Source organism: Lampetra planeri, chromosome 72 (assembly GCF_965212315.1).
Source record: "Lampetra planeri chromosome 72, kcLamPlan1.2.h2, whole genome shotgun sequence".
Classification (NCBI taxonomy): Eukaryota; Metazoa; Chordata; class Hyperoartia; order Petromyzontiformes; family Petromyzontidae; genus Lampetra; species Lampetra planeri.
The window spans coordinates 2,232,386-2,257,948 of NC_136177.1; the positions used below are offsets into that span (position 1 = coordinate 2,232,386).

Below are 25,563 nucleotides of genomic sequence, written 5' to 3' on the forward strand. Positions count from 1 at the left end.
ACAGCAGTGTGGTATACAGTAGGGTGGGTAGAATAATGCAGTGTAATATTACAATGTATAGTCTAAGGTGGTGTATAGTAATGCAGTATATAATTTAACGTTGGATTTGTCTATGGCAGTATATAGTACGGGGTAGATCCGTGTGATGTAAGAAAAAAGTTTAGCTCGAGGCATATTATATTTTTTGCGACAAAGAATTGTAATGTATGACTTACTGTTAGTAACTCAGCTTATTGGAGAGTAAATTTAGTATATTGATATTGATGCAGTTTATATTTTAGTTTTTTACGTGGTGGTTTAGCTGCTACAGCTCCTTACTATTAAAATTCCTTCCCTTTATTACTGCTAACCCTACCTCCTCCCTTTGTTGCTGCTAATCCTACATAATGCACGGGCATAAAATGACTTTGAGACACCCCCCCCCCTCCTACGCATTCCACAAGTAGTGACCAATCTGCATTTTTCATTAATATGCTAAATTCCTCTGTTGATATGCAAATTCCTTGGTCAAGGCGCTCTTCCCCCCCTCTAACCCAGCTTAAATATACGCTGCCAAGCTTGGTGGCGTTCATTCAGACGCTGTCTTATCTTTATACGTGACTTTACCGAAAGAACCAAAGAGTAATTCCTGCAGTCACGAAAGCTCCAAATTAAAATTGAACCACTTCTACGGGGAAGTTTTAAGTTTATCTTTTTCTCTCTCTCTGGGTTTTTTTGTTTTCTCTCTCTGCCTGTGTATTTAGTGTACTTTTTCTGTCTCCACTCGTTTTTTTGTCGTTCTTATGTTCTGCTCTGTCTGTGTGTCTCCGTTCCTCGTGTTTTGTGTTTTGTCTCTCTTTGGAATTTTCACACTTAAATTCTAACTTAGCAATCTTTGAAAAACGTAATCGACCAGTCTATGCGTTAATTGTGTGTTGACCGACTCTGTGTTGCATTACATTACGATATTTTGCTAGGTTATTTAATTTAATGCGTCTCTCTCCCGTTTTCCTAATTTTCAAGCTTGCGTACTTTACCACCCGTCGTCCTACCCATTGACATGCTAATTTTTTCTCTAACCCCCTTCCTCTCTCCACTCCCGCCCCCTCTCTATTTAAGGCCTCGTCACAGAGACGTTCTCTCTCTGTGTGCCTATGTGTTGCTCTCTCTCTCTATGTATCTTGGTGATATCTGTCTGCTTATATGTCTGTCTATAGTTTTCTGGTTAGATTTTTGTTGCTATTTCATTTTCTTTCATTAATACCTGATGATGATTGCTTGTGTTGCAATCGAAACGTCGTATGCTATTTTTTTATTTATTATTTTATCTTTATACGTGACTTTACCGAAAGAACCAAAGAGTAATTCCTGCAGTCACGAAAGCTTCAAATTAAGATTGATAGCCAGTAGGTTTGCAGAGTACCTTCGTCTTGGAAGAATCAATTTCGTGTGTGCCCACAGCGTTAAAACATAATCAGCCACAGCTGAGGTATGGTCCTGTCGTGTTTCAGACCTGCCTTATGTTCACGATCCCGGTCCGAGACATGTCGCTTAGTTTCCCCAATGTAACTGTTGCCGCAGACACAGCTTAGTTTGTAGACACCGGGGTATTGCATGTCATGGATCACATCCTTCCCAGATGGGATCCGATCTCGAATTTTATGTATTGTGTTGAATCTAACCTGGATCTTGTGTTTGCTCATGATTTTGGAAATATTTTGGTGACCCCTGCTATGTACGGCAAAGTGATGGTTTTGATTGGGTCCTCAAATGGTTATTTCCCAACGGTTGGGGTGATAGCTTTACGGATTGTGTAGTTCATCTTGAGGGCTTGGTGTACGTGCTCCAATTCACTGGCTAGGTGGTGATGGTCAGAAATATAACGAGCTCTCTGGTGTAGAGTTTTGACGAGAGAATTATTTTGGAATGGATGATGGTGGGAGTCAGGTATTAGGTAGGAATCCGTATGGGTGGCTTTCCTGGAGACAGTGTCTTATTGAGCCATCAGGTCTCTTTTCGATTAAAACATCCAAGAATGGTAACTTGCCATCCTTTTCCACCTCCGTGGTGAATTTGATGGCTGGGTGTATGGGATTGATGTGGTTGAAAAATTGGTCTAGAGCTGGTCGGCCATGTAGCCAGATGACGAACCTGTCATCTACGTATCGCTTCCACAAGGAAGGACGTATGGTGGATGCCTGGATGGAATCCGTCTCACATTTCTCCTTGAAAACATTGGCTACAAGTGGAGATAAGGGATAACCCATGGGGGTACCTTCAACTTGATTTGAAGTTTTCTTGACTGTAAGGATCCATACTCTGGGTTCTTTCGGTAATGTCACGTAAGTAAAAAAAACTATTTAAAACATTTTAGATCACGACGTTACGATTGAAACACAAGCAATCATCATCAGGTGTGACAATCACAGCAAAACATTTTACTGAAGTGGGAGAGAAGCCGGAGTCAAAGGGTTTTACTGGGCAACAATTGCTGCCTAAACGGATGGTGGCACTCACAACAAAATAGCCACGCTGCTGAGCGCTGAGGATGTAATTAACTCGGTAAAATAGACTAGTGTCCGGTAAATAAGATGGAACAACTATGAACTGTTACATTTTACTTGGTTAATAACATAGTTTTCATCTCTTCCTCAAGGAGATGCCGCCATAACAAGGTAATACCTATCGCATTTACACTCACATCTGCTGCTGTCACTTCACTGAACGCTAAACGGATTTTGTTTAAAGCTAGCCTATCACTAATCTCAAAGAGAATAAGATTGCTCCGATTTGAACTCGATAATTTAGACAAGATTATCTAACAATCACACTTAACATTAACAGAAAAATGTCCCCTTCTGATTGCGACTGTGTTGATAACATGACAGTCTCTTCTGATAATTCATTGTCAACCAAATGCAAAGCTACATTGATCGCTAAATTCAACCTCCTGTCAAAAAAGAAGCCAGATCCACATATTAAAAAGTTCGATGTTAACAAGATTGTCATCAATCAGAGTAGCATCCCAATTTCCTACAACCTAAAATCGGTACTAGCTAAAGGACTGAATTTCGCAGTTACCCCTCAACATATCCCAGTGGATGATATAATCTCCCAGGTCGAGGTAGCCCTCAAAGGCTTGGGACACATTAGCAACATCAGCAAAGACGAGCGCTCTGAACTCGCAAATTTGAAAAAGAGGGATGAGTCATCCTCTCCGCCGATAAGGGCAATGCTACTGTCATCATGGATAAAACCACATACAACAAAATCCAGGACCTTCTCAATGTTGGTAGCTACTCCAAAATCAATAAAGATCCTACTAACAGCCTAACCACAAAAACCAACAATATCATTACCAGTTCGACTTCTCTAATGGAACCAGTCAAACGGCTCTCCCTAACACCTTCGGCTGCTAGACCACCCAGATTATATGGTCTTCCCAAGATCCATAAAGAAGGCACTCCACTTCGGCCCATCGTGTCCACGATCAACTCACCTACCTACAAGCTGGCCCGTTTTCTGTCAGATACCTTGCTTCCTTTCACTGGCAAGACTACCTCAGCAGTACTGAACTCGGCTCACTTGGTTTCTCTAATCAATGACATTTCACCGTCCCCGGATGATTTCCTCGTCAGCTTTGATGTGGTTTCTCTGTTCACCAAGGTTCCAGTGCCTGACACCATAGCAATAATTGAAAACTTGGTCCAACAAGGACTGAACCACTGATGTTCCTGCTCTGGTTAGGCACTGCCTTACCAACATACTTCACCTGGAATGGTACTTTCTACAACCAAAATTAGGGTACCCTCATTGGTTCCCCCTCGTCACCAGTGGTAGCGAATGTTTTCATGGAGAAATTTGAAAGACGCCATCCAGACATCCATCTTCGCTGTGGAAGAGATGTGGATGACACTTTCGTCATTTGTCCACATGGCTTGCCAGCATTGAACCAGTTTCTTGACCACATTAACGCCATACACCCATCCATCAATTTCACCATGGAAGTGGAGAAGAATGGCAAGCTAACATTCCTGGATGTTGTTTGAGAGGCCCGATGGCTCTTTGGGACACCATCTACAGAAAAGGTACCCACAGATTCCTATCTGAAACCCGATTCCGTCATCCCCTCCATTGAAAATGTCCATCTGCCCACCTGATCCCCCACAACGTGGTATCCTCACGTGGTTTAGGCAGCAGCTCCCCTGTACATGCTCCAGTTGCGTTGGGACTGTTTTCCAGGACATGACACTCGGTTACGAGATCTGTGCTGCATCAGGTCCTCGTTTGGTTAAAAAACAGCCAGGCAATATAATTTTTCTACAATCACTTGATGCAAGATAAATATATGGCCCGATTCAGCCACAATATACTCATTTGGTAAATCTGCACATTACGAAATAATTAACCCCATTGTCATAAAGAAACTTAATATTCACCCAACCAGTGGTTCTTACCACTTACTGCAGCCTTGCACCCCTGTGGTTCTCAAGCGTTAAACCATGCATAATGTTAATGATGAAACAGTAGTTGTACTTACGTGCCCTGTGAATAATTCGTTTGAAAATTCACTTCCTAAAAAAACTGGCATGTCTCATACCCAGAAAGGGGCATCTTGCAAACTCAGAGGGCGAGTGCACCTCAGGTTAACAATAACTGCATCTACCCATCCAAAGAGCATGTAACAAGGCCTGTGCAGTACCGTTGGAACCTTGACGTTGTAAATTAAGACATTAAAAACATATCCGAAATCAGTGCTAATTCCACTTGCAAATGGGATTTGTAACTTCCATCCTTACTCATGTAAGGAGTTAAATTTTAGCAAGGGACTTTCTCTGGTCTGGGACCAACTTGCCCAAGCATGGGAATTGGTGTATTCATGCCATATGAAAGTATATACTTTGTATAGTGTAATTTATGTACCTTGAAGAAACTATGCACTCCCATAGTTTGTATTGTTGGTTGTAACTTTGACATGCATCCAACGGACAAAGAGCTTCAGAGCTCATGTCACTAGGATTCATAAATATTTAGATTTAAGGCTGTGGGCACTCTAGAAACAAGTTTCCACATGTAAAACGCCAACCGACAGCTTAAGTACAATATTAAAGGCTACTTTTTCACGATTGTTGCACCTTGCCTGTCTTTGTAATATACCAACAATGCCCAATTACTGCCACGGTTGTAAACTTCTGGGGCCATTTTTATGGTAGATCAAAGTGGCATAGGAAGGCATTTCTTACGTGAAATTGTTCAACTGCTCCATTGTACATGTCAAAGAATGACTGCCAGTTAGGACAATTGGGAAAGTTTAAAAAACGATTTGCCATTATTAGGTACATCTTACTAGTCCTGGCACACAAGAATTGGAGACCACCTAATCGTTTCCATATTCACCCTCATGAACTGGGCTATGGTGTAGTTACAAAGTGCTCGCAACACGAAGCAAAGACCCCACAAGACCAGAAAAGTAATGTAACAGTTTAATTATCATAGGTTAAGTATAGGAACTGAAGATCAGAAGCTCGTTTCCAATCACTTTGAAGGAGTCGTGCGACCCCTCTTCAAAACAAACAAAGCCACCGTGGCACTTGCTGCGACAGCCATCACCAGCGCAGCCACTCCCAGACTAAGGACGGGAGCAGCACCTGTAAAACAACAATTGAGAGAAAGGGCTGGTGGGTAACCGGAGCCATAAAACTAGGGTTTCCACATGCTGGAGGTTGTGCGGGCATTTGATCTACACAAGTATTTGGTCAAGGTGTGAAAGGCACTGTTCAAATGCCACTCACCAAGGTTTGCCATTTAACAGTGGATGGTTTAGTTCAGCATGTCACATCTTATTTTATTAAAAACCACACACAAATATCATTTTAGGTCTGTTAAACAGCTTCCCATCTTAAACATATTTACATCCGACGACTAAAGGACATTTAAGGAGGATCATGGCAATCTGTTGGGCATACCTTCAGGGCACTGCTGTAATATCAGTGTTTTGTACGCCTATTCAACTAGTTATTGGGGAAGGGGGTTGTAGCTGGATGTCATAGGCCCTTTCAAAAGGAGTCTAAACCAGAGTTAGAAAAACAAATTGCTTCCTCCAAATTGCATAGTTCTGTATAGAGATTAAGTATTACAGACTGCCAATCCAAGGTCAACCTGAGAGAGTCATTGCCTCATGGACGTCCTGGTTTAGCCTTAATTGAATCAGATGGTACAAAAAGAGGTTTTACTCTGGCAATAAAACAGGTGTTAATATATTGATACCAAATTGATACCTTTTGCAAAGGAATGAAGTCTGCATTAACCTCGCGTACTTTTGGTGAACATGCCCTTTTTATATAGGTGAAGTATTGGAAATGACGGCAGGAAACTCCTTGACGGGTAACACTTTTTATTAAATCTTGACTTGTCCCGATACAACGTGTGGTCTCTATTCTTCTGACTACTGTCTCGATACAACGTGTGGTCTCTATTCTTCTGACTACACACTTCACTTAACTCGTGTAGAGCCTATGCCTCTGGCTACACACCGCATGCTCACACTGCATGCTCACCCTGCACTCCGCCTCTGGGTTACAGAGTCCCGGTCCCTACAGGACAGCGGGACTAGGTACCACAGCGCCCTATCTCTTCCTCTCCGTCTTCAGTCTTCGCTGGTTACACTCCCCGTGCGCCTGTGTGCATCACCTTATATAGTCCCCGCTCACGGGAGACGGAGCGGATGCGGACCTCGACGTGAGCATCGCTCCTTAGTGAACCAATCACGACACGCTGTTCCTACGATCCGTTTTCCCCAGCGCGTGTTTCCACTACCCAACCAATCACGCCGCGCTGCCACCCGATCACTCCCTCTCAAGCGCATCACCGGCACACAGCCAATCAGCACCACATAACCCACGACCCCGCGCTGACCCCTGATCCTTCACCGTCAGCGCGCGTCACCACACACAGCCAATCACTACGCGCTGGCACGCGATCCCTACCCCAGCGCGTATCACCACTACATAGGTATCGTCTTTGAAACGGATTAGTCTACATCAGAGACAACCTTGTTTATGGCCTAGCCCGAGTCAAACCAGAAAACGCCAAAAGGCGAACAGTACAAAGACAATCCATGCATCAGAGCATTTATATCCCTGGGCGAGCAGATACATCAGGGGACCTTTTGCCAGTATCGAAGAACGAGAAATGGCTTTTAACCCCGAGACTGGAAAAAATGTGCCATGAAATAATCTGGTAGGATTACCTTTGGATGCAGAAATCCGTGGCTGCTGCTGTTTTGCAGGGCTGCTTGGCTCAGCACCATCTGAGAAGGGCTTGGCAATCACGATGGGGCCCAGCATCACATCTTCCACCGTATACGACGGTCCTGAGTGAGAGAACCACATTTGTAATGTGGCGAAAACCCAGGCTTAAGCCCATACACACCTGAGGATTATTTGTGTTGCAATCGAACCGTCAGTGTTATTTGTATTATTTCCCTTCTACGTGACTTTACTGAATGAACCAGGAATATGAATCCCTGCAGGTCACAAAAGCTTAAAATCGAAATTATTTATATTTAGTTTACTTGGCACATTACAGTACTTATTTCAATCGTGATGCCTGCCTCCCACTTTTGATTGCCACCTAACACCATTATTTAGGAAAGGCTTACATAGCGAATGTTGCAGTTTGGCTTTTCTGACACTTTCCAAGAACTTCACTCGCTTGATATTCAAGGGTCTCTTGTATAAGACTAAATGTCCGATTACGACGGATGTACTCACCAGTCACTGCTGCCACATCCCTGCGCCTTCTTCCACTGGGGCACGTAGACTCGCAGCAGCTGCACACCGAGTCCGACCCATCAGCAGAGACCCACCTGCATTGCACACAAACCTCGTCTGTAGTTACACAGGCAATGCTCACTCGTATCCCATCACATTTGAGGAAAGTGACGATTGAGCACCCGTTTAGGGCAAGCAACGTACAGCAATGTACCATTTGGTCAGCACCACACTCGACCAGACCGATGGCGACAACACCAGTCGATGGGAGCAGTGGCCAGGTGTCTCGGCCTCGCTGTGTGCTGCACCGCTAGCCGAGTAGTTAATCTCGCGTCCAATAAACCCTCAGAGCCAGGGTGAACGTCCGACTCCAAACGTCATTTATCTAGTTTAACGAGGTAAAACTGGAAACACCAACACGATTAATGAACATCACAGCATCATAACATTGTCTTAGATAACATGTCTCTAAACAATAGATCCTGGATGGACCAGGCCCCTACATTGCCACTGAATAACTATACAAGAGCATAAGCTGCTGTTACATAAAGGCACATCGTATATTCATCACTATGCACCACAAATGTACAGTATTAACATTAAATTGTGGATGAGATATTTCGTCATCCTTGCTCTCAGGATCACAATAGTTACCTTGGGTACAAGTCTGACTCGACTTATTAAATTACAAGTAACATTCACAATAAGGAAAGTTGCAGGCTTCGTTAACTAGGCCTCGTATTTATCACAACAATTTAACAGCATTATAAAGGCATTTGCATCATTATAACGGTCATTCTAACATTATAACAGCATTGCCAATATTATAAAAAACATAAACGAACTTAGACAATGTTTCTTAAAGTCCCACAATGGACAATTGCGGCTGGCTTCACTGGGACGCGATGTGTGCCGCCATCTTGAATTATATATGTAATTGCCAGCGCCCGCCATGGCTGAGCAGGAATCTTAAATCGCAACTTCCTGGTCACGTGACCAAACTTAGCATCAAAAACAGGAAATTCCTGTGTACATACGCTCCACATCTGCCGTGAGGCAAGATCCCTGTCCTGAGGCAGAACACCAGGAATACAACTCTGGGCATAGTTTTGTTTAACTGTATGATGCCACGCGACCTGTAGAGTCAGAGCTTTATAGGAAAAGTACTGAAAGTATTTGTAGCATCAAGGGTCAGTCTGTGGCCAGCACCACTTTCAATGTCGTGTTACACACCAGCCCTAGTGATTAGCTTGAGAAATATATATTAAGGCACGGCTCAGTTGATGCTCCTGAATTTAGCCACGAGTGAGATTTGAACTCTGCCTACCAGGCTGAGACTTGTCAAAATGAGCTCAAACGAATTACGGACGTCGTATGCAGGCTTCTACACTTGTTGCTAAACGCAAGACCAGTGCAGGAGGCTATGACCAATAACCACCTGAATACATCTAAACAAGAGCAGACCCGTGGAACTGCACAGGAAATGTTGTAATACCAGTTGCAGTTAGAAACCGAAGTCAGGTCTCAGGGATTTGTCGAGCACATGCATGCAAGGCATGGATTGAGCTATTGGATGGAAAACTGAAAAACAAATTGCAAGGAAGCAGACCAACCTGTATGCAGCCGAGGGGCTGTAGGTGCAAGCTTAATTGACAGCCGTAGGAGATGTAGCAAGATCTGCAACCTACAGCTGGCAGAAGACAAAAACCTGGACCGAGAAGAGGAAGATGGGTTCTTACTCAACCACACTGCCTACCACCTGGCTAAAGATGGTTTCTGTCGAGGCCCGCATGACAGTAGATCACCTGATCGCCATTGTTGGTCAACGTCGCAAGGAAGCGGAATGAATCTATGAAGAAGCGAAGGACGTTGTCACTTTGCCGGATCAGGAAGCCAGAAGTAAGGTGAGCATCATACGAAACTTTGCCATCCACAAGACACCTGCACAGACACCGTAGACGTATGACACGTGGCTTTACATAGGGCAGGCCATCAGAAGTATAATACTGTACCGAGCCCACGTCTTAAGGGGTTCCTCCCACCCGAAAACCAAAGCAGTCACCAATAACACACATTGACCACAGCTCTCATCAGTAGTGTACCGACAGACACCACATGATAAAAACCATTAACTATACATCTGGTTAGGCATAACCATCAGAGCAAGATTCAGCAGCATTTCAACGTCAGGATGGTATATACTCAAGCAGTGGAATGCCACCTTTACAAGGAGCATACACATTCATCAGGTGGGATTAGGAGAGCCAAATCTCACCCAGAGTTAGAAATTATTTGGTAGCCGAGGGGAGAGTTCCTGTCCGGAACCAGGGTTGCAAAGCAGCTGACCACGAAGATCCGGAGTGGAACGTGGTTCAGTGTCTGCACGCTCGACTCGACATGCAGAGTCTGGCCCAGCTGGTATACGGTGGAAGGTCGCGCCACACTCCAGTCGTCTCCATAAAAAAAGAAATCAATTAGACAACTTCAAAAAACACAATTGCCAAGGCCAAGTGCAGACTAAAGACAAAGCCAGGAAAGTGCTTGCTCACGCTACTGCTTGTGGAAGAATCCCAGATAAATTATGGGACCTCCTTTGCCAGTACCAAAAGATGAGAATTGGTTTAACGTTTTTCTGGCAACAGGTGTTAAGATGTTAAAACTCAAAAACCGAAACCTTTTACAAGGACTATTGTGCATTAACCACAATGTTTGTGGTCGGAATGCAAAAAACTCTAAAGAAAGCCGTCTGTTGTGGGCCAGTTTCAAAGACAATGCATACATTACAGTTTGTTTGCATTCTGACCAAGGATTGTGGTTAATGCAGACATGATTCCTTGTAAAAAAAGGTTTCAGTTCGGCGTTTTAACATCTTAACACCTGTTGCCAAACAGGAGAAAACCTATTCTTTAGGGACCTCGGGCATATATATCTGGCCTATTTTTCAATACCAAGCAAACATATTGGAAAGTTTATAGTCTAAACTGCCATCCTGGTAGTTGCCATGTGCATAATAGGCAATCAACATCCTCACATCACCACTGACCGGTCATGAGCCTCAGCGTGAAGCTCAGCTGCTGCTGCATAAGCTTGGCGCTGCTGAAGGGGATCCATGTGGGTTTGATGGCATTGCTGGACACGTTCCCCTTCCTGCAGTGAGGAGGAGATCAGGCACACATTCTCGACAAACGAGCAGAGGTGGGCGATGCTCAACAGCACTAATTGTGACCAGATTCTTATTGTAATGCTGTTAACATCATCTTACAAGGAGTAGACAAGCGAAGATATACTTAACCATATTTTCAGAGTATATTTAACATCGCAACGTGCAAGACTTATATCCAACGAGGACCAAATAAGAGACTTGGTGCAATTGAGTATAATTAAGGGGACCGGGGTTCAGAGTATGCAAGGCATGCACCACTTCAGGCGTGGACACTTGCAAGGCAGGATGTTTGAGGCAGGCCACGCCATACAGGAGTATGATGTGAACCCATCCGTAAAGTTTGCACCAAAAACCCACCGGCAGACAGCACACGGCGACCTTCCATCAGTGGATTAACTTGCTGGGATAGCGGCAAACGACCGGCACGGCGACGTAGTTTGTGCGGATAATGCCCGTGTTGGACGTGGGGCGGTAGTAGAGGTAGTTCTCGTAAGAAAGCAGCTCTTCACTCATCTAAGGAGAGGGGAAGACGTGGGGTTTTTTTACCCATTGCAATACTAGTGGAAGTAAAAAAACATGCTCAAAAACCTTGGTGGAAGACCCAATGCAGCAGTTCCATGGTTTAAATAATTCACCTAGCGCATGTCCACCATAAAAACCACACCCACACAAACCATGGCAGATGCAGATTCCCAATCTATTATGTAAGAATAAAAACGCTCTAATGCACGACTGGTCATCCAGAACAAATCTTAGCATAATAATGCAATAACCGATCTACAAATATCAAGGGGACTTCAAAGTGATACACCCCACTGTTAATGAAGAAGTTTGGCTCGACTAGAATGCTGAATTTTAGTTCTGCATCTAAACTCGGTGAAAAAAGAAAGCAGTTGGATTGCGCAGATTATGTTACAGCAGCATTAGTAGCCAGTTACCTGGAGGCTGCTGCCACAGCTTTCTAGTGCGTAGAGGAACGTCACCGTCCCAGCAAGGGCGTCGCTCCCAGTGACGGGGCAGGCTGGCACTCCCAGGGACAGGTCACTCGCCTGGGCCAGGTGACCCGTGCCGAACAGGTCCCTGCTCACGGTCAGCGTGAGCGTCGCCTCGTCACACACCACACTCACCGTGGCGGAGGTGGCCACTGCAGCTGGCGGTGCCGCACGGGACGAGACGCGAGAGTTACCCAAAGTGACACAGGTGGTCAGTGAAGCCATGCAAAGTCTGAGGCGCGAGTCACAATCATGCACACGGAGCTACTAATACTAGGGTTCGAATTCCCCAGTAGCACCTCAATAAATTTATACACGCGTTACGACAGGTTAAGAATGAGTTTTGGCAATCCACTACTGGATCAAGTCTCGCACATTGCGGTCGTCAGTTTGACCATACAGATCAGAACGGGCCGATTTAGGGCAAAGCCCAGGTCTACACACTTGTCGCCGATGTTAACATTACCGGGACGCAAATTAGTGTTCAGGTATATAGAACAGTGAATTAACCACCACGCCACACTACCAAACCCATGGTCAGTGCGGGTATATTATGGCGTTCACATCAGTCAACACGGTAGTTGCATTGAACAACAAAACTACAAGCTCATAAAGGCATCTTTCGACCAAACTGCACTCACCAGAGGCACGACATAACAACCCCAAGACCGCAAACAAAGCCCTCGTGGTCTCCATCGCAAGGACAACAAAAACCGAGACTTAGCACGGCACCAGCAGAACCAACGCAGCTACTGTCCCGACTCGGGGATTTTATCTGCGCCCGGCCTCATTCAGTTTCAGTAATGAGCCAATTAAATCCTCCTGCGTACGTGCCGCGTGATTGCGGTGCTGCTCCAATCCATGCACGTATGCCGAGATCAAGCAAACTCTACTGATGAGACAATCAGTGAGTGGATCTGCTCTGATACAATCTCGCTGATGAGACAATGCGTGGGTGGATCTGATCCAATCTGGATCGGGATCGCTGAGGGCTCTCCATATAAAAGGGGGCCGTGGCCTAAAGGAGGCGACGCAGCCGATTTGTTTTACGATGGCGACCCTGCGAGTTCTTCTACTGCTCCTGACCAGGTGAGGAGGTGGAGGAGCGTGCTGAGTGGTTTTCAGGGATGTTACTCAACATCTCTGGATAATGAAGTCATTTGTACGTTTGTAAGAGCGAGCGTATCCATATCGCTCTGGGTAACTGAACTGCATGGAGAAATGCATTGAGATAAAAATGTGAAAGTGCGGTCCTGAAATGTCTCGCTTACACCATTTGTGGGTGGTAAGGGTTCCAAAGGTGGCATTGCGTGGCGCTGTTCACACCAACTCCATCGTGCACCGTGCTGGCCTTGAATAGGTGCTCCCTAAAATCGCTACTGGCCACTTAATATTATTTTATTTTTGGGGGGTGGGGGGGGGCGGCGGGTGTGTTTGCCTCTCCTCTTTCCCTGCGTCCTCTGGTCTTGGCGATCACGTGTCTCGTGCTCCCAACAGCTTCCTCTGCCTGGGCTCCGTCCTCGCGAGGCTTCGCCAGTCGCTGGGACCGCGGACGCTGGGGGAGCCGAGTGGTAGGGGGCGCTACTGCCGCCACAAAACCACATCGCGCATTCGCTCAATACCACCTCGTGTGTACAGACACCGCCGTGCGCAAGACTAGAAGGGCGGCGTCTCTCGGTGAACTGGAAAACCGTTACCGGCGAAATGAGTTGCCCACAAGAGCGCTGCCTGGACGAGGTGGGGGTGCCTGTATTGTGCGCTGCAGCAGTCACGTGACGCGACATGATCGCTGCTGGGTACGGGGCCGGCATGGGGATAATTAATAATCCTCCAGCGCATGGAAAAGGGGGCGTTCAGGGAGGGACATTAACTCCCTTGCACGTTTCTTTTTACAATAATAACCCTTTCGAAAAATACGGCTTTTGACTGATTGGTACGGCTCTTGAAACTGTACTTAAAATAGTTAGTTGTACAACTTGGACAGCACATGACTATACGTAACACTCACGTGGCAAAATCATCATGGCCTTGTTCCTTTCCATTGTAGTAACAACGAACTGTACAATCGCGTTGATAATTTGCGTTTATCAGGCTCTACCTTGGCAACTTTCCACTACAATTTCAAGAGTCTAATGCAGGGGTCTACAACCAAAATATCAAGAGCCATGTTTCATCCTGTGGCTTCGAAGCTGCAGGTTGACGATCCCTGGTATGAGGTTCATACTGTCGAGTCGTGCACGTGCCTTTTTTTAATTTGCGCCAAATTAGAACACTGCAACACCTTACAGACTTGTGTGCACAGAAAAGGTAAGTGACTGATGTGCGCCCACCCAGCAACCGGCACGGGCTGTGTTTTTAATTGCTCCCTAAGGTGTAGTTGATGTTGACGTCTCAACTTCTGAACTGCCTCCCCCAGGTCTACTGAAGCAATGCCTGTCCTCCACTCTGGGTTTCTCTGTGGGATGGCGCAGCTCCTCTGACAGTGATTACCGTGTCTTTGTACGGAGTGAGTCCACGAGCTTTCACTTCAATCGTGATGACATAATTAACCATATTGATCCATTGCATGATTGAATATATCAAGCTTCTCAAGGATCCTAGCAACTTGATTCAGGGCTGAGATTCTCTGGCCACTTGTTTTGGTCCCAACTGCTTCGTTTTCGATGCGTTCTGACCTCTGCAGTTTTTCCTATTCAGTGTCGCTTTTTAGGTTTTTTGGTTCACTCTCCATTGTGAAATGTAATTATTATGAACGATGGGAAATTTAAGAATCTTTGGTTCAAAGCATGATATTGTATTGGGTTCATTTCAACTAGTCTAATACAGCAGACGACAATAATCAACCCTTATTTTTCCATAGGATAAATGCGTGGTGTTTTTGACAATTCGTTTTTTACCCTTTTATCTGGCAACAAAACTGACACTTTTTTTTTACAAGGAGTTATGTTTGCATTGACCATTTAACCTGCAGTCGGAATGCAAACAAAAACATAACTCTGATAATGTATGCACTGTCCTTGAAATTGATTGGTCCACACCCGAGACGGCTTTCCTTAGACCCAATTATCATATTTTGCTACTGGCAAACAAGGTTCCAATGGTACATGTGTTTACTAAACAGTTGAATACCTTATCAATGCCTACGCAATAGGCCCTTCCTTTCATTGGAACATTTCATGCAAGGTGGTACCTTCTGTTATAACCTGAACCTGGTGACGCCTGTCAGACTCTGGTTCTCTACTTGCAACGTACGTAATTTCCCACCGGAAGTCCTCCGTTGTCGACTTGGGCGCTCTTGTCGCTAAATCTGACACGCAGGTCGTTGTGCATGTTTGGGAGTACCGTAACTCCAGCAGTGTATTGAGTATCCTGTGTCCTGGAGACGTTCCTGGTACTGTGGAGACTTCCTATTCGCGTTGACGCTGACACCATACTTTATTGTTCTCTTGCAGTCACGCTACCCACATGAACTTGTGGTACGCAATCCAGATGCATATTTTTCTAACTTTGTTCTTTGTCTCCAGCGGTGCGGAATGAGGCCGTGGATGTGGAGTCTGTGCAGGGGGAGTGCGGCTTCTCCATCGCGAGGGACGGTGCTGCGCTCCACTTCACCGCTGCTGGTGATGCCTGCCACGTGCGCGTGGAGGTGAACACGAGGAGACCGTTGACTTGCGTCGATCCTAGTACCCGCTGGGACTGCTGTGGCAGTAGCGAAATTGTTTCGCAATCCATAACCGATCGACCATCACGTGCCACCGATGTTGTCTGGCCAGACTCGAATTGAATTTTGTCTACTCTGGTATTTTCCCCTCCACGTTTGCTTGGCTCGTAAATTTATGTTTTAAAGTCTATTCCAATATTTTTTTTTAGCTCATGCCGTGCACTCTGGAATGTGTTTTTATTGCTTTTTCTGTTTATTCCTACAAAATGTAATTATTTCGATCATCCCTCGGTGGTATCGACTTTGTTTTCTAATTTATACAGCAGCTCTCTCGACTGCTATCCCTGTACAATCGATGCAGTGCTCATTCCATATGTCTTGTTATCAAGATCTTACCATCCTTGTTTTTTTATCAGTTTACCTTTGTTTGTGCTCTTGTTCACTCTATGCCATGTTGCTACATTACTCTTCCATCCATTCCTAAGTATCCTTTCTTGCCCATGTCCTTGCCTCGCCTTGCATTTCTTGTTTCTTTATTCTCAGTCTCCTCAGTCTTATCTCTAGCATAATCTTTCTTCCTGTGCTTAACGGTAAAGGATTTGCCATCTAGACGTACATGTTACCTTAATAGAGGCAATGTGTGAACGGTTAACTGTTTCCATCACACAAAAAACACTGCAAAACAAGCGTTCAGTTTATGTATTTCACGCCTGCCAATGGATGCAGCTTTCGCAGTACTAATCAATGTAAAGATGGAAATCGGAACAGTTTGCTTGGTGTAGAATAAGCAGCATTATGTATTGCTACAGAGTCTCTATCCAAGCTGGCTTGTAAAGCACCAACGTAAATGTAAGAAAAATATTGCACATGTATTATCTACAACAAGAAAATTTAACTTTTGGCAGACCTAACCAACATACGAGCTTTGTGCCAGAAAGACTGCACTACTTGAGGTTACTTGCACAAGACATGAAAGTGGAAACTAATAATAAATGTGTAGTTGACACAATGGACTATCTGCCCAGGGATCGTGATGCCCGTGTAAAGGGTGAGAATTTGTGAGTACGGTTGTTTTGTGCGAAGAGTAATGGAAGTTTTGTGGCAAGGTCAATATGGAAAATGTATTACACGTAGAACGCAGCATCCATTTGTACAATAACGAGGGTTAACCTGGGAAAGTGATTTCGGACCCAGGAATGCAACCCCCACGTGCGGGGTCTGCCTGTCATAATTTGGGTGGCAGGTGGTGGCGTGTTTCCTATTGACAGTTTTACTTGTCGTTAACCTGACCTCACCCAAACCTTTAGAATGCACGAAATCTGATTGTATTTGAGCCTTCCTGGAGCACTGGCCCCCGAATCCGATTTTGAGGGCTGCTGATTTGACCAGGACGGCAGGAGGAAGATCCAGGTGGAGCTGCAGGAGATGCGGCAGGGGCTGAATGGGCTCGTCTGGGCTTTCACCATCGACTGCCCTGAGAACCTTAGATCTGCGAGGGCTGGAGGTTAGTGCCATTGACTTGACTGCTAATCAGACCCACAGACTGCACTACCTCTGACTTGGTGCTCTAGAATGGGTCTGCTGGGTCAACGGCTGCCTTTTTGTATCGACCCAGATCATCTCTCCTGGTGCTTTTGCATTTCATGCAAATGCGTTTCATGCCCTTGGCTTTTAATGGACAAACTTGCAGCTGGACTCCTTTTCCGATGCACTTCCCCCCCCCGCCCCCCAATGGCTGATTGCAATAATTGCACCATTATAAACGCGTTTTCCTAATGCACGGCTGGTTGGTGCGGCCCTGGGTCTTGAGGGTTAATTTGACCATGCTTTACAACGCCGCTCCTTGTTGGCAAAGGTTGAGTAGCACTGACCTGCAATACAACACATTGTGCTGCACTGCCATAGCCTTTTACAGCCAGTGAGCACTGTTTGCCCATCTTTGCTTGTACACTCAACCCTGCTCCGCTTCTGAGATTGGGTGTATTGCCCGGGTGATTTTGTCATGTGCCAAGCAACATTCATTCACATACTTGACACGTGGCTCAAACGATGACTTGTATTTAAGTACGTGTCGTTTTGTACGATGACCTGTTGTGCTCCTGTTTTTAAGAGATCGCCACGTGCTCTGGTCAGAGCAGGAACTTCCCATGCAACTCTGTGCAGAGTGTCCCGAGCGCGGACGTCTGTGCACAGGGTGGCTGCTGCTTCGACCCCACTCAACGCCGCTGCTTCTACAGTGAAGCTGGTACATAGCTGACTCAAAACAGAGATTCCATAATTTACTACATAAACTAGGCTCTTACTGCGAGGTTCAATGTTGGCACAGTAGCATCCTGCTGTGCTGGTTCTCTGAACTTGTTGCATCACCACGGGCTACATAGGGCATCTTTCGTGATTCACCGAACTCTCCATTACCCTCCCACCATGCTCCACCCAGTGTGCACCACAGATGGGCGCTTTGTGGTGCCTGTGTCTCGGAACCTAACGTCTCCACCGCTGGACCTGAGCACCGTGCATCTGACTGGCAGTAGCAGTGCGCAGTGCAGCCCCGTGCTGGTGTCTGCAGACCTTGCAGTCTTTGACATACCCATGGCAGCGTGTGGTGCTACTGTACAGGTAATGGGCTCCTGGACTCTGCTTTGCCCTGCCCCCATCCTGCTGGTTGTTGTTTGGCCTTGTTGAAGTGCTGCATCGGACCCTGCACGATGTACAACTACCTGAGTACAATCATGCACGAGTTGCTAAAGAACAGCGTGGTCACTGATTGCGTGTCAAAGCAGAATTTAGGAGGATCCTAATATCTATTTTTGAGCAATTTGGACTCTTAGCCAGAACCAGTTATCAGTCTTCTGCTTGATCACTCAATGGAAGTATCGTTGTGTAAACTACTTTTTGTTGTGACCAGTGGAGTGGACAGGAGCTCGTGTACGAGTTAATGTTGGTCTCCGAGCGAGAGCTCTGCGTCGATGGAAACGTCGCCATCACCAAGTCGTCCACGTACAAGTAAGCACTGCCACCACCCCTCTGCACGTGCTGTGCTCATGAGGGTCAAGCACGAGATTGCAGAGGAGACCCACCCCAATCGATGCCCACTGTCACTGAAACATGAACTATTTGCAGCATTTCCCTGCAGAACCATGACCAATCTGCTTCCATATTCAACGATTTAATTTTCAAATTGGGACATTCAACGCACAAGGGCAACTTCTTCGTCACAGGATCTTTTTAACATCGCCTGAAGTAGGAGGAATATGGTTTATGGCTAATGTAAACACGGTATTAACCAAAGTTGTCCCTTGACTGGTACGACTGCAAAGCACCGTGTCTGCTGTGTGTGGCTCCTGCAATCTCTTGCTGCCGTGAGGACGTTGTGCATGACCTTTTGATGGGTGGTGTTTGTTTACCAGGATGGTTCTTCAATGCCGCTTCCTTGGAAGTGGAGACCTGCAGCTTGGAGTGCAGGTGAGCACTCTCCCACCGCCACCGCCAGCCACAGCCACTGGGCCCCTCTCCCTGCTGCTCCAGGTCTTCACTGGTGAGTACTGCCCTCCCACACCCTGTGCAGCTGAGCGGACAAATGGCACTTCAGGGGAACACGGGTTGTGATGTTGCTCTGCCCAGGGAAGGCTTGAGTCGGTATTCTCCGTATTAGCTCTGCCGCGAAGCCAGCTGTAAGTCGTGCTTATTTTATCCTTTGCGGAGCTAGCAGCTCAGCCCTGGTTTAATTTCGCCTGATGCAGGCTGCATGCGCTTTTTGAATGCATCTGCAACATTAATCGGCATGGCTGCTGGACTTGAACTGCAAACGGATGACGTGCTAGGCTGTGCTGAAAGTATTGTAAACCTGCCAACAATTCATAATTAGCCATAAGGGAACTAGAACGACTTGCACATTCTCCATAGTACGACGTGTAACTTCAAATGCTAATTTCTGCTGAGATTTTGATCTAGCAGCTATTATCTTAAAACCATGTTGGTGTGGGGCCGACATTGAACGGGATGACAATGGCCCCTATTAATCAAAACGGTCTCCTTGAGGGCCTTGTTTACAGGGCAATTGGACTGGCTTTCCTAGCCTCATTTGTCAGGTCACAATTGCTTGAACGAATTGTTATCAATAGCTTCATTGGTTACCAATTGGCTAAAAATAGGACTAGAACTTGGCCAACTGTTAGCACCCGATTCCCATCCCTCCGTGTGAAAACGTGCCCCTTACAACATCTACAGACATTTAGAGATGCCGTTGTATAACACCGTATGTAGGTTAGGGTCACAGCCATTTCATTCTGAAAATACAAATGAAATATAAACCACGGATTATGCCAGGAACATGTTGAGATGTGCACTGGTTAAATTCAAAAGTAATGCGCACGTTTTGGGATTTGTGCTTTGCCTTATCCAATGTGCTCTTAACATGTCCTTTACATCACTAATCCACATGCCTTCTGAACCATGTCTGCACACTGCCAGACAACTCCTACACCACGCCGTACCAGCCCTGGCAGTACCCGCTGGTAACGCTTCTGGGAACGCCGCTCTACGTGCAGGCGTCACTGCTGCACCGCTCTGACCCCACGCTGGTGCTCTTCCTGAAGGACTGCTGGGCCACGCCCACGGCAGATGCCACCGACCCCACGCAGTGGAAGCTTGTGGTGGATGGGTGAGGCTGGGTGGGGTAGTGCTCTCTCACTGCCACAGCAGGGCCTGCAGAGGCAACCTGGATTGAGGCATTGATTGTCTCTTTTTCTTCTCCCACGTAAGCAGAGTTGTGCTTATTACGTCCCCATGCAATGACAACGGTTTGTGGAATGGTGACTATCAAGTACTGGCGTCTAAGCAAGATTGCAGTGCCATCCTCAAATGTCGATATCCACCGCTCCTTGGGTTGTTCTGGATGTTAACACAGCCACCCTCTGCCTCCCAGAGCTGGTGGTTTGTACAAGGCCCGACTACATGCAATGATGGTTGCATTGCACGGATGCACTGCATATTGGCATTTGGGCTGCCTTGCTAGTCGTGAGCATGTCTTGATTAAGGTGACCTTCATCCTTGCGTGCAGATTTCAATAAACATGCGTGCATTCAATCTGCTTTGAATTGAGGGTAAACGGCACCTTTTCCTGTGCAGCTGCCCCGTGCAGTCTCCTTGTTGCAGTGTGTTCTTCCCTGGTGTTGCTGACCTGCCACTGCCTTCTCACTACAAGCGTCTGGCACTCCAGGCCTTCGCCTTCATGAACTCTGACCGCAGCACCACCCGTGACCTCGTGAGTGCCCGATTCTTTCCATCCATTAAAAACCAGGTCACCATGGAGGGATGACGTTTACGGTGTACAACTGGAGAGGGCAAAAGGACTACCTAAAAACATGGGGAAACTTTACTTACCGGAGCGATGCATTCTGTCTGCCACAGGTTTACCTGCACTGCTCTATCGTGGTGTGCGACAGCTCCAGCCCCAACTTCGTCACCGAGTGCAATCGGCAGTGTGGACAGACCAGGCGCTACCGTGAGCACCACCGCGACCTATTGAATATCTTGTGCTTGTTTACCCAGAAAAGCCTCGCAGAGTAACGATTTGTCAGGACGAAGGGGCTTTAATGTTGCTATGTTATCGTTTATATTTAGAGTGCATTTGCTGTGACCTTTGCAGACTGGTTTGACAACCCGTGCATGCCATAATTACCTAGTCGTTTGATTTTCTGGGGAACTTGACCTGCAACATATGATGTCCTTTCGTATGGGCCAGTGGTCATCGACCGATTTCTGTTGTTCCAGAGCGCAACGCCATCTCTGACGCTTCCAGCGTGGTAGAAAAGCACGTGGTGTCGCTGCAGGGCCCCGTGCTCTTTGAAGAAGCGCCTGTTAACGACGCTGCTCTGCTGTTGCTGGAGGCTCCCTCCTCATCGTGGGCCTCGGCTGGGACTCTGTCCTTTCTCCTCGTCATTGCCACAGCCGTCATTGCTCTCCTGTCTGCTGCCATTGCCGTCCGGAGGCGCAGGAGCCGGGCTGTGGCGCTTGACGGGAGTGGCTATTGATGACTACTTGTGATTGCTGGCACTTGCATGTCTTGCTGACCTTTGTCAAAAATAAAATTCTGAAATCCGCTACTGCTGTTTTGACCTTTTTTACGAGGATTGTGTACTATGTAGGAAGTATTAGTGCTGCATTTGGCCACGTTTCCTCCCCAAGGCAAGTCCCTCGATAGCAGCAACGTGTACCAAGGTTTAGGCCATTGGCTTCAAACAAGAGCACCTTGCCATGCTTAAAGAATCTGAATCCAGGTTACTTAAATTTATGACCTAATGAATCCTTTTTCCCCAAACTCGCAAATGTGGACATGTTCCAGATACATTTTTCCATCACACTAACAAACTCTTTCAAAGGAACATCAAGAATGTGTGGGGCAAGGGGGGAGAAATGGAATGCTTCTAGCTTTAAGTAAAGGTTTGGTTGACCTTGGTTGTAGCATTACAAAGCGTCTGTCTACATTGCCGAAAGTGCTCTTCCCCTGGAAAAGACAACCACAACGCTAATGGAGGCTTGACTAGACATTCTTTGTGGTCTTCAGATCCCTGGGTTTTGAAGCGGTGACGCATCCGTCTATCTGTATTGGGGTGAATGCTGGATAAACTCTGCCTCCACTCGGTTACTCCAACGTTTAATTTCTTGGGTATGACCACCACACACGCTGATAGCCCCGGAGTCTCCTGTCTACAACTACCTGAACTCTGGGACCTGTGTTAAACCATCTGCCTGGAAAACTCGGCTGTTAGGAAGACAGTTTGCCTCAAACACGGCCTGGAAATCATTGACCTCCTCCCTTCTACCTTGGCGTTTCTCCTCAACTTCCTCGAACTGTATGAAGGACGGACAACCTGTAAAGAACATTTCTCCTGGACTTGCTCAATCCTGCATAATAGCTGACATGATGACGCATGGGGCGATTTGAATGTTCCTTTTAAGTCATACCTGTTAAAGTAAAAACACACACGAAACATCTACGTGACCTATTGCCTGAAATGTCATGGTATAAAGTTAATTTGTCCTGAACTGAACAGGTCCCTGCGGGGTGGGCTGGTAGGAACGAATAACAAAGAATATAAACATAATGTATTATTACTTGTTTAGCCAGGAAAGCCTCACTGAGTCTAAAGGTTTTTGTAGGGTCCTGCCACGTGTTTGCAGTAGGGGGCGATGTTGCTACACCTAATTGGACATCGGACGGACGGACGGACGATATAATCTGTAGGCTGGTTCACTTAGTTCCGACCAGTATAACATTTGTAATAACAAGTTCCTTTGGAGTGGGCAGGTAGGAACTTGGTTGGATAGCGCATTCGTGCGATCCGTGTCACGCGGCGCAAGCTACGTGGGGCGGCGTGTCACGTGGTGCTGAGCCCGACCGAAGCGCTTTATGAAATACAAATCGAGGGCGTGGCTATGCAAGACCGAGACAATCCCTGGTGGGCAGTGTGGAACTGTTCCTACCTGTATTAATGTCTATAGCACCCATATACGCGCACTCCCTCTGCCTAAACGTCATCGTCTGCCTTGTAACACTTTAAACAAACTTGTTTACATTTCAACAAGGTCCACAAAGCCAACAAACTCAGTCCCAGAATGAACATTCGCTATTTGTTGGTATCCTTGGTCCAATATAAAGTAAATCAAACTACAATGTACGCTGGTCTTAATGATAACTGAGCCACAACACGCATCTGCACATGCGTGGTTGCCTCGAGCAATGCAAACGGTTGCTTAGTGTTGACGGGAGGTTCTCTGGCGCTAAAGACTTGGTGGCCATTTTGTTAACGAGAAAAAATGCGATGAAAAAACAAAGAGTGGCAGCATTGTGGCGTGCAAAACAAAAGGAGGAGCTGCGGCTCTCAACAGCAACCAATCAATGAAGGCAGTTTGGCAGCACAGGCTGAGTAAACTGCAGAGCAGCCTGCATCAAGACAAGCAGGAGACTGCACCGTTACTGTTGCAAGAGCACACGCTGATGATAATCCTGGACAGCGTGCATGGAGACAAGCCAGACGGCACAATTACGTCTGCAGAACGGGCTAAGAAAACACTTTTTAGCTCGTTTGGAAGGCTTTTTGGTGCTTTGTGCCTCACCTGTCGCCCCCACTGATGTCCTTTCCCCCCCCCTCCCTCCCCTTTGAAATGTGCAGTCACTACTATAGTCGAAAAATACTAGATTTTAAGTTTTCGTGACTGCAGGGATTCATACTCTTTGGTTATTTTGGTAAAGTCACGTAGGTATAAAAATACAAATAAATCAATTAAATGAGGACGTTTCGATCGCAACACATGCAAATCTTCAGGTGGGAAAACCACAGCACCATATTTACCGGGCAATAGTCTATTTTGCTGAGTTAATTGCATCCCTAGCGTTTGGCATTGCTACTACATGGGAGTTGTTGCCTTTATTGGTACTGTTGCTGCTTTTTAGTAGCGTCCCCCCCCCTCCCGTGTATCATGAGCACTCTCAGCATCCCACTCCCAGCTCCGTCCACTTCCCCGCATCCTCGCTTCACGTCTCCCTCTCTTAGCGTTCACGCAACGCTCCCCTCTCTCTACCCCCCTCCCCCTTCCCCCTCTCTTACCTTTTTAACCTCTTACCACCATATCTCTCTCCCACTTCAGCAAAACATTTTCTTGCTGTGGTTTTAACACCTGATGATGATTGCTTGTGTAAGCGATCGAAATGTCGTTATTTAATTTATTTATTTGTATTTGTATACCTACTTGACTTTACCTAAAGAACCAAAGAGTATCGAAAAATAATAATATAGTTACTAGACCTCTCTCTTGGCTGTCTATCGAAAAAAGATGATGACGATTGCTCCTCTTGTTGATGGGCTAGGACTTTTGGCGTTAGTGCCACTTCATGTGGCTGTGGATGCCAATGCGACAGCCGCACACTCTGCTGCAGATCGGACACGTGTGTTGGGTCTCGGATGGCGTTATCCCAGCTGTGCGTTGGTGTCTGCGGGTGTCTTTGGGTGCATCTCTCGCATCTCTACTGTGAGATGGCGTCTTCCAGGTGCTGAACCCCTCTGGCACAAGTGGACCACCAGGTGGACCTGTCCAGCGCCAGGGGTTCCAGGCTGAAGGGATTGATGTTACAGTGCTTCAGCAGGTCCTTGCTGTGGTCCTCGAAGCACTTTTTCTGTCCTCTCGTGGAGCGTTTGGCTGTGCTGAGTTGGCGTTAGAGAACTCGACGGGGGAGCAGGCGATCAGGCATGCGGACCACATGGCCAAGCCAGTGGAGGTGTCCATGTGGCCATGGTCACCTCAATGCAGGACGACGTGGTGTTGGTGAGGATCTCAATATGTAGAACTTTGTCCTCTCAGGTTATCCCTAGGATGCGCTGGAGGCATCTGATGTGGAAGGCTTCCAGGATGTTAATTTGCCACCTGTATGAGGTCCAATTGTCTGAGCCATGAAGCGGGGTGGAATCAAAAACGGCATTGCAAACTCCCACCTTGGTGTGGGTCTTGAGCTGACAGTTTTTGAAGACCCTGGCCTGGAGGCATCCAAAGGAAGTGGAGGCTCTGTTGGCGTGAGTGTCAATTTTATCGTTAAGGGAGCACGTAGGGGAGAGGGCAGAACCGAGATAGGTGAAATGGGGTAACCATTTTAAGGTGAATACCACCGATATTGAAGATAGGGAGTGAAGTGCATGTGGATGAGAGTTGGGCAATTATTTCTGTCTTCTAAGTATTGATTTGGAGGCCGACAGAGCGCTAGGAGGAGACCCGGTTGAGGGCGTGTTGCATGGATTCTGGGGAATGAACCATGAGTGCACAGTCGTCTGCATATTGCAGTTCAAAGGACTGTAGGGGTCTGGTTTTTGTGTGTTGCCGCAAGCCTCTTTGTCACCCTTCTTTTTGTAGATAACTACAATATTCGCGTCCTTCCATTCCTGTGGGATGGTTGTGGACAGCCAGATGGACTTGATGAGAAGTTGCAAGCAGTGAAGGAGGAGG

General features: G+C 46.5%; 1 protein-coding gene and 1 pseudogene across 2 annotated transcripts; one reads left to right on the top strand and one right to left on the bottom strand.

Moving 5' to 3' along the window:
- Positions 1-5,496: 5,496 nt before the first annotated feature.
- LOC144737693 (zona pellucida sperm-binding protein 3-like) lies at positions 5,497-12,680 on the bottom strand (annotated as a pseudogene). Its single transcript, XR_013589054.1, has 10 exons — positions 12,548-12,680; positions 11,853-12,064; positions 11,312-11,427; positions 10,795-10,898; positions 10,027-10,204; positions 9,557-9,692; positions 9,365-9,459; positions 7,752-7,846; positions 7,229-7,351; positions 5,497-5,627 (listed from the first exon to the last, which is right to left on the bottom strand). The product of XR_013589054.1 is annotated as a zona pellucida sperm-binding protein 3-like (transcript).
- Positions 12,681-12,868: 188 nt separating this feature from the next.
- Positions 12,869-21,668, top strand: LOC144737691 (zona pellucida sperm-binding protein 4-like). Its single transcript, XM_078620517.1, has 13 exons — positions 12,869-12,995; positions 13,404-13,477; positions 14,323-14,412; positions 15,431-15,552; positions 16,957-17,071; positions 17,678-17,812; positions 18,005-18,183; positions 18,473-18,570; positions 18,975-19,102; positions 20,038-20,227; positions 20,695-20,830; positions 20,977-21,070; positions 21,340-21,668. Exons 1-13 carry the CDS (start codon positions 12,958-12,960, stop codon positions 21,597-21,599), a joined length of 1,659 nt encoding a protein of 552 aa, XP_078476643.1. The 5' UTR covers positions 12,869-12,957; the 3' UTR covers positions 21,600-21,668.
- The last annotated feature ends 3,895 nt before the right edge of the window (positions 21,669-25,563 follow it).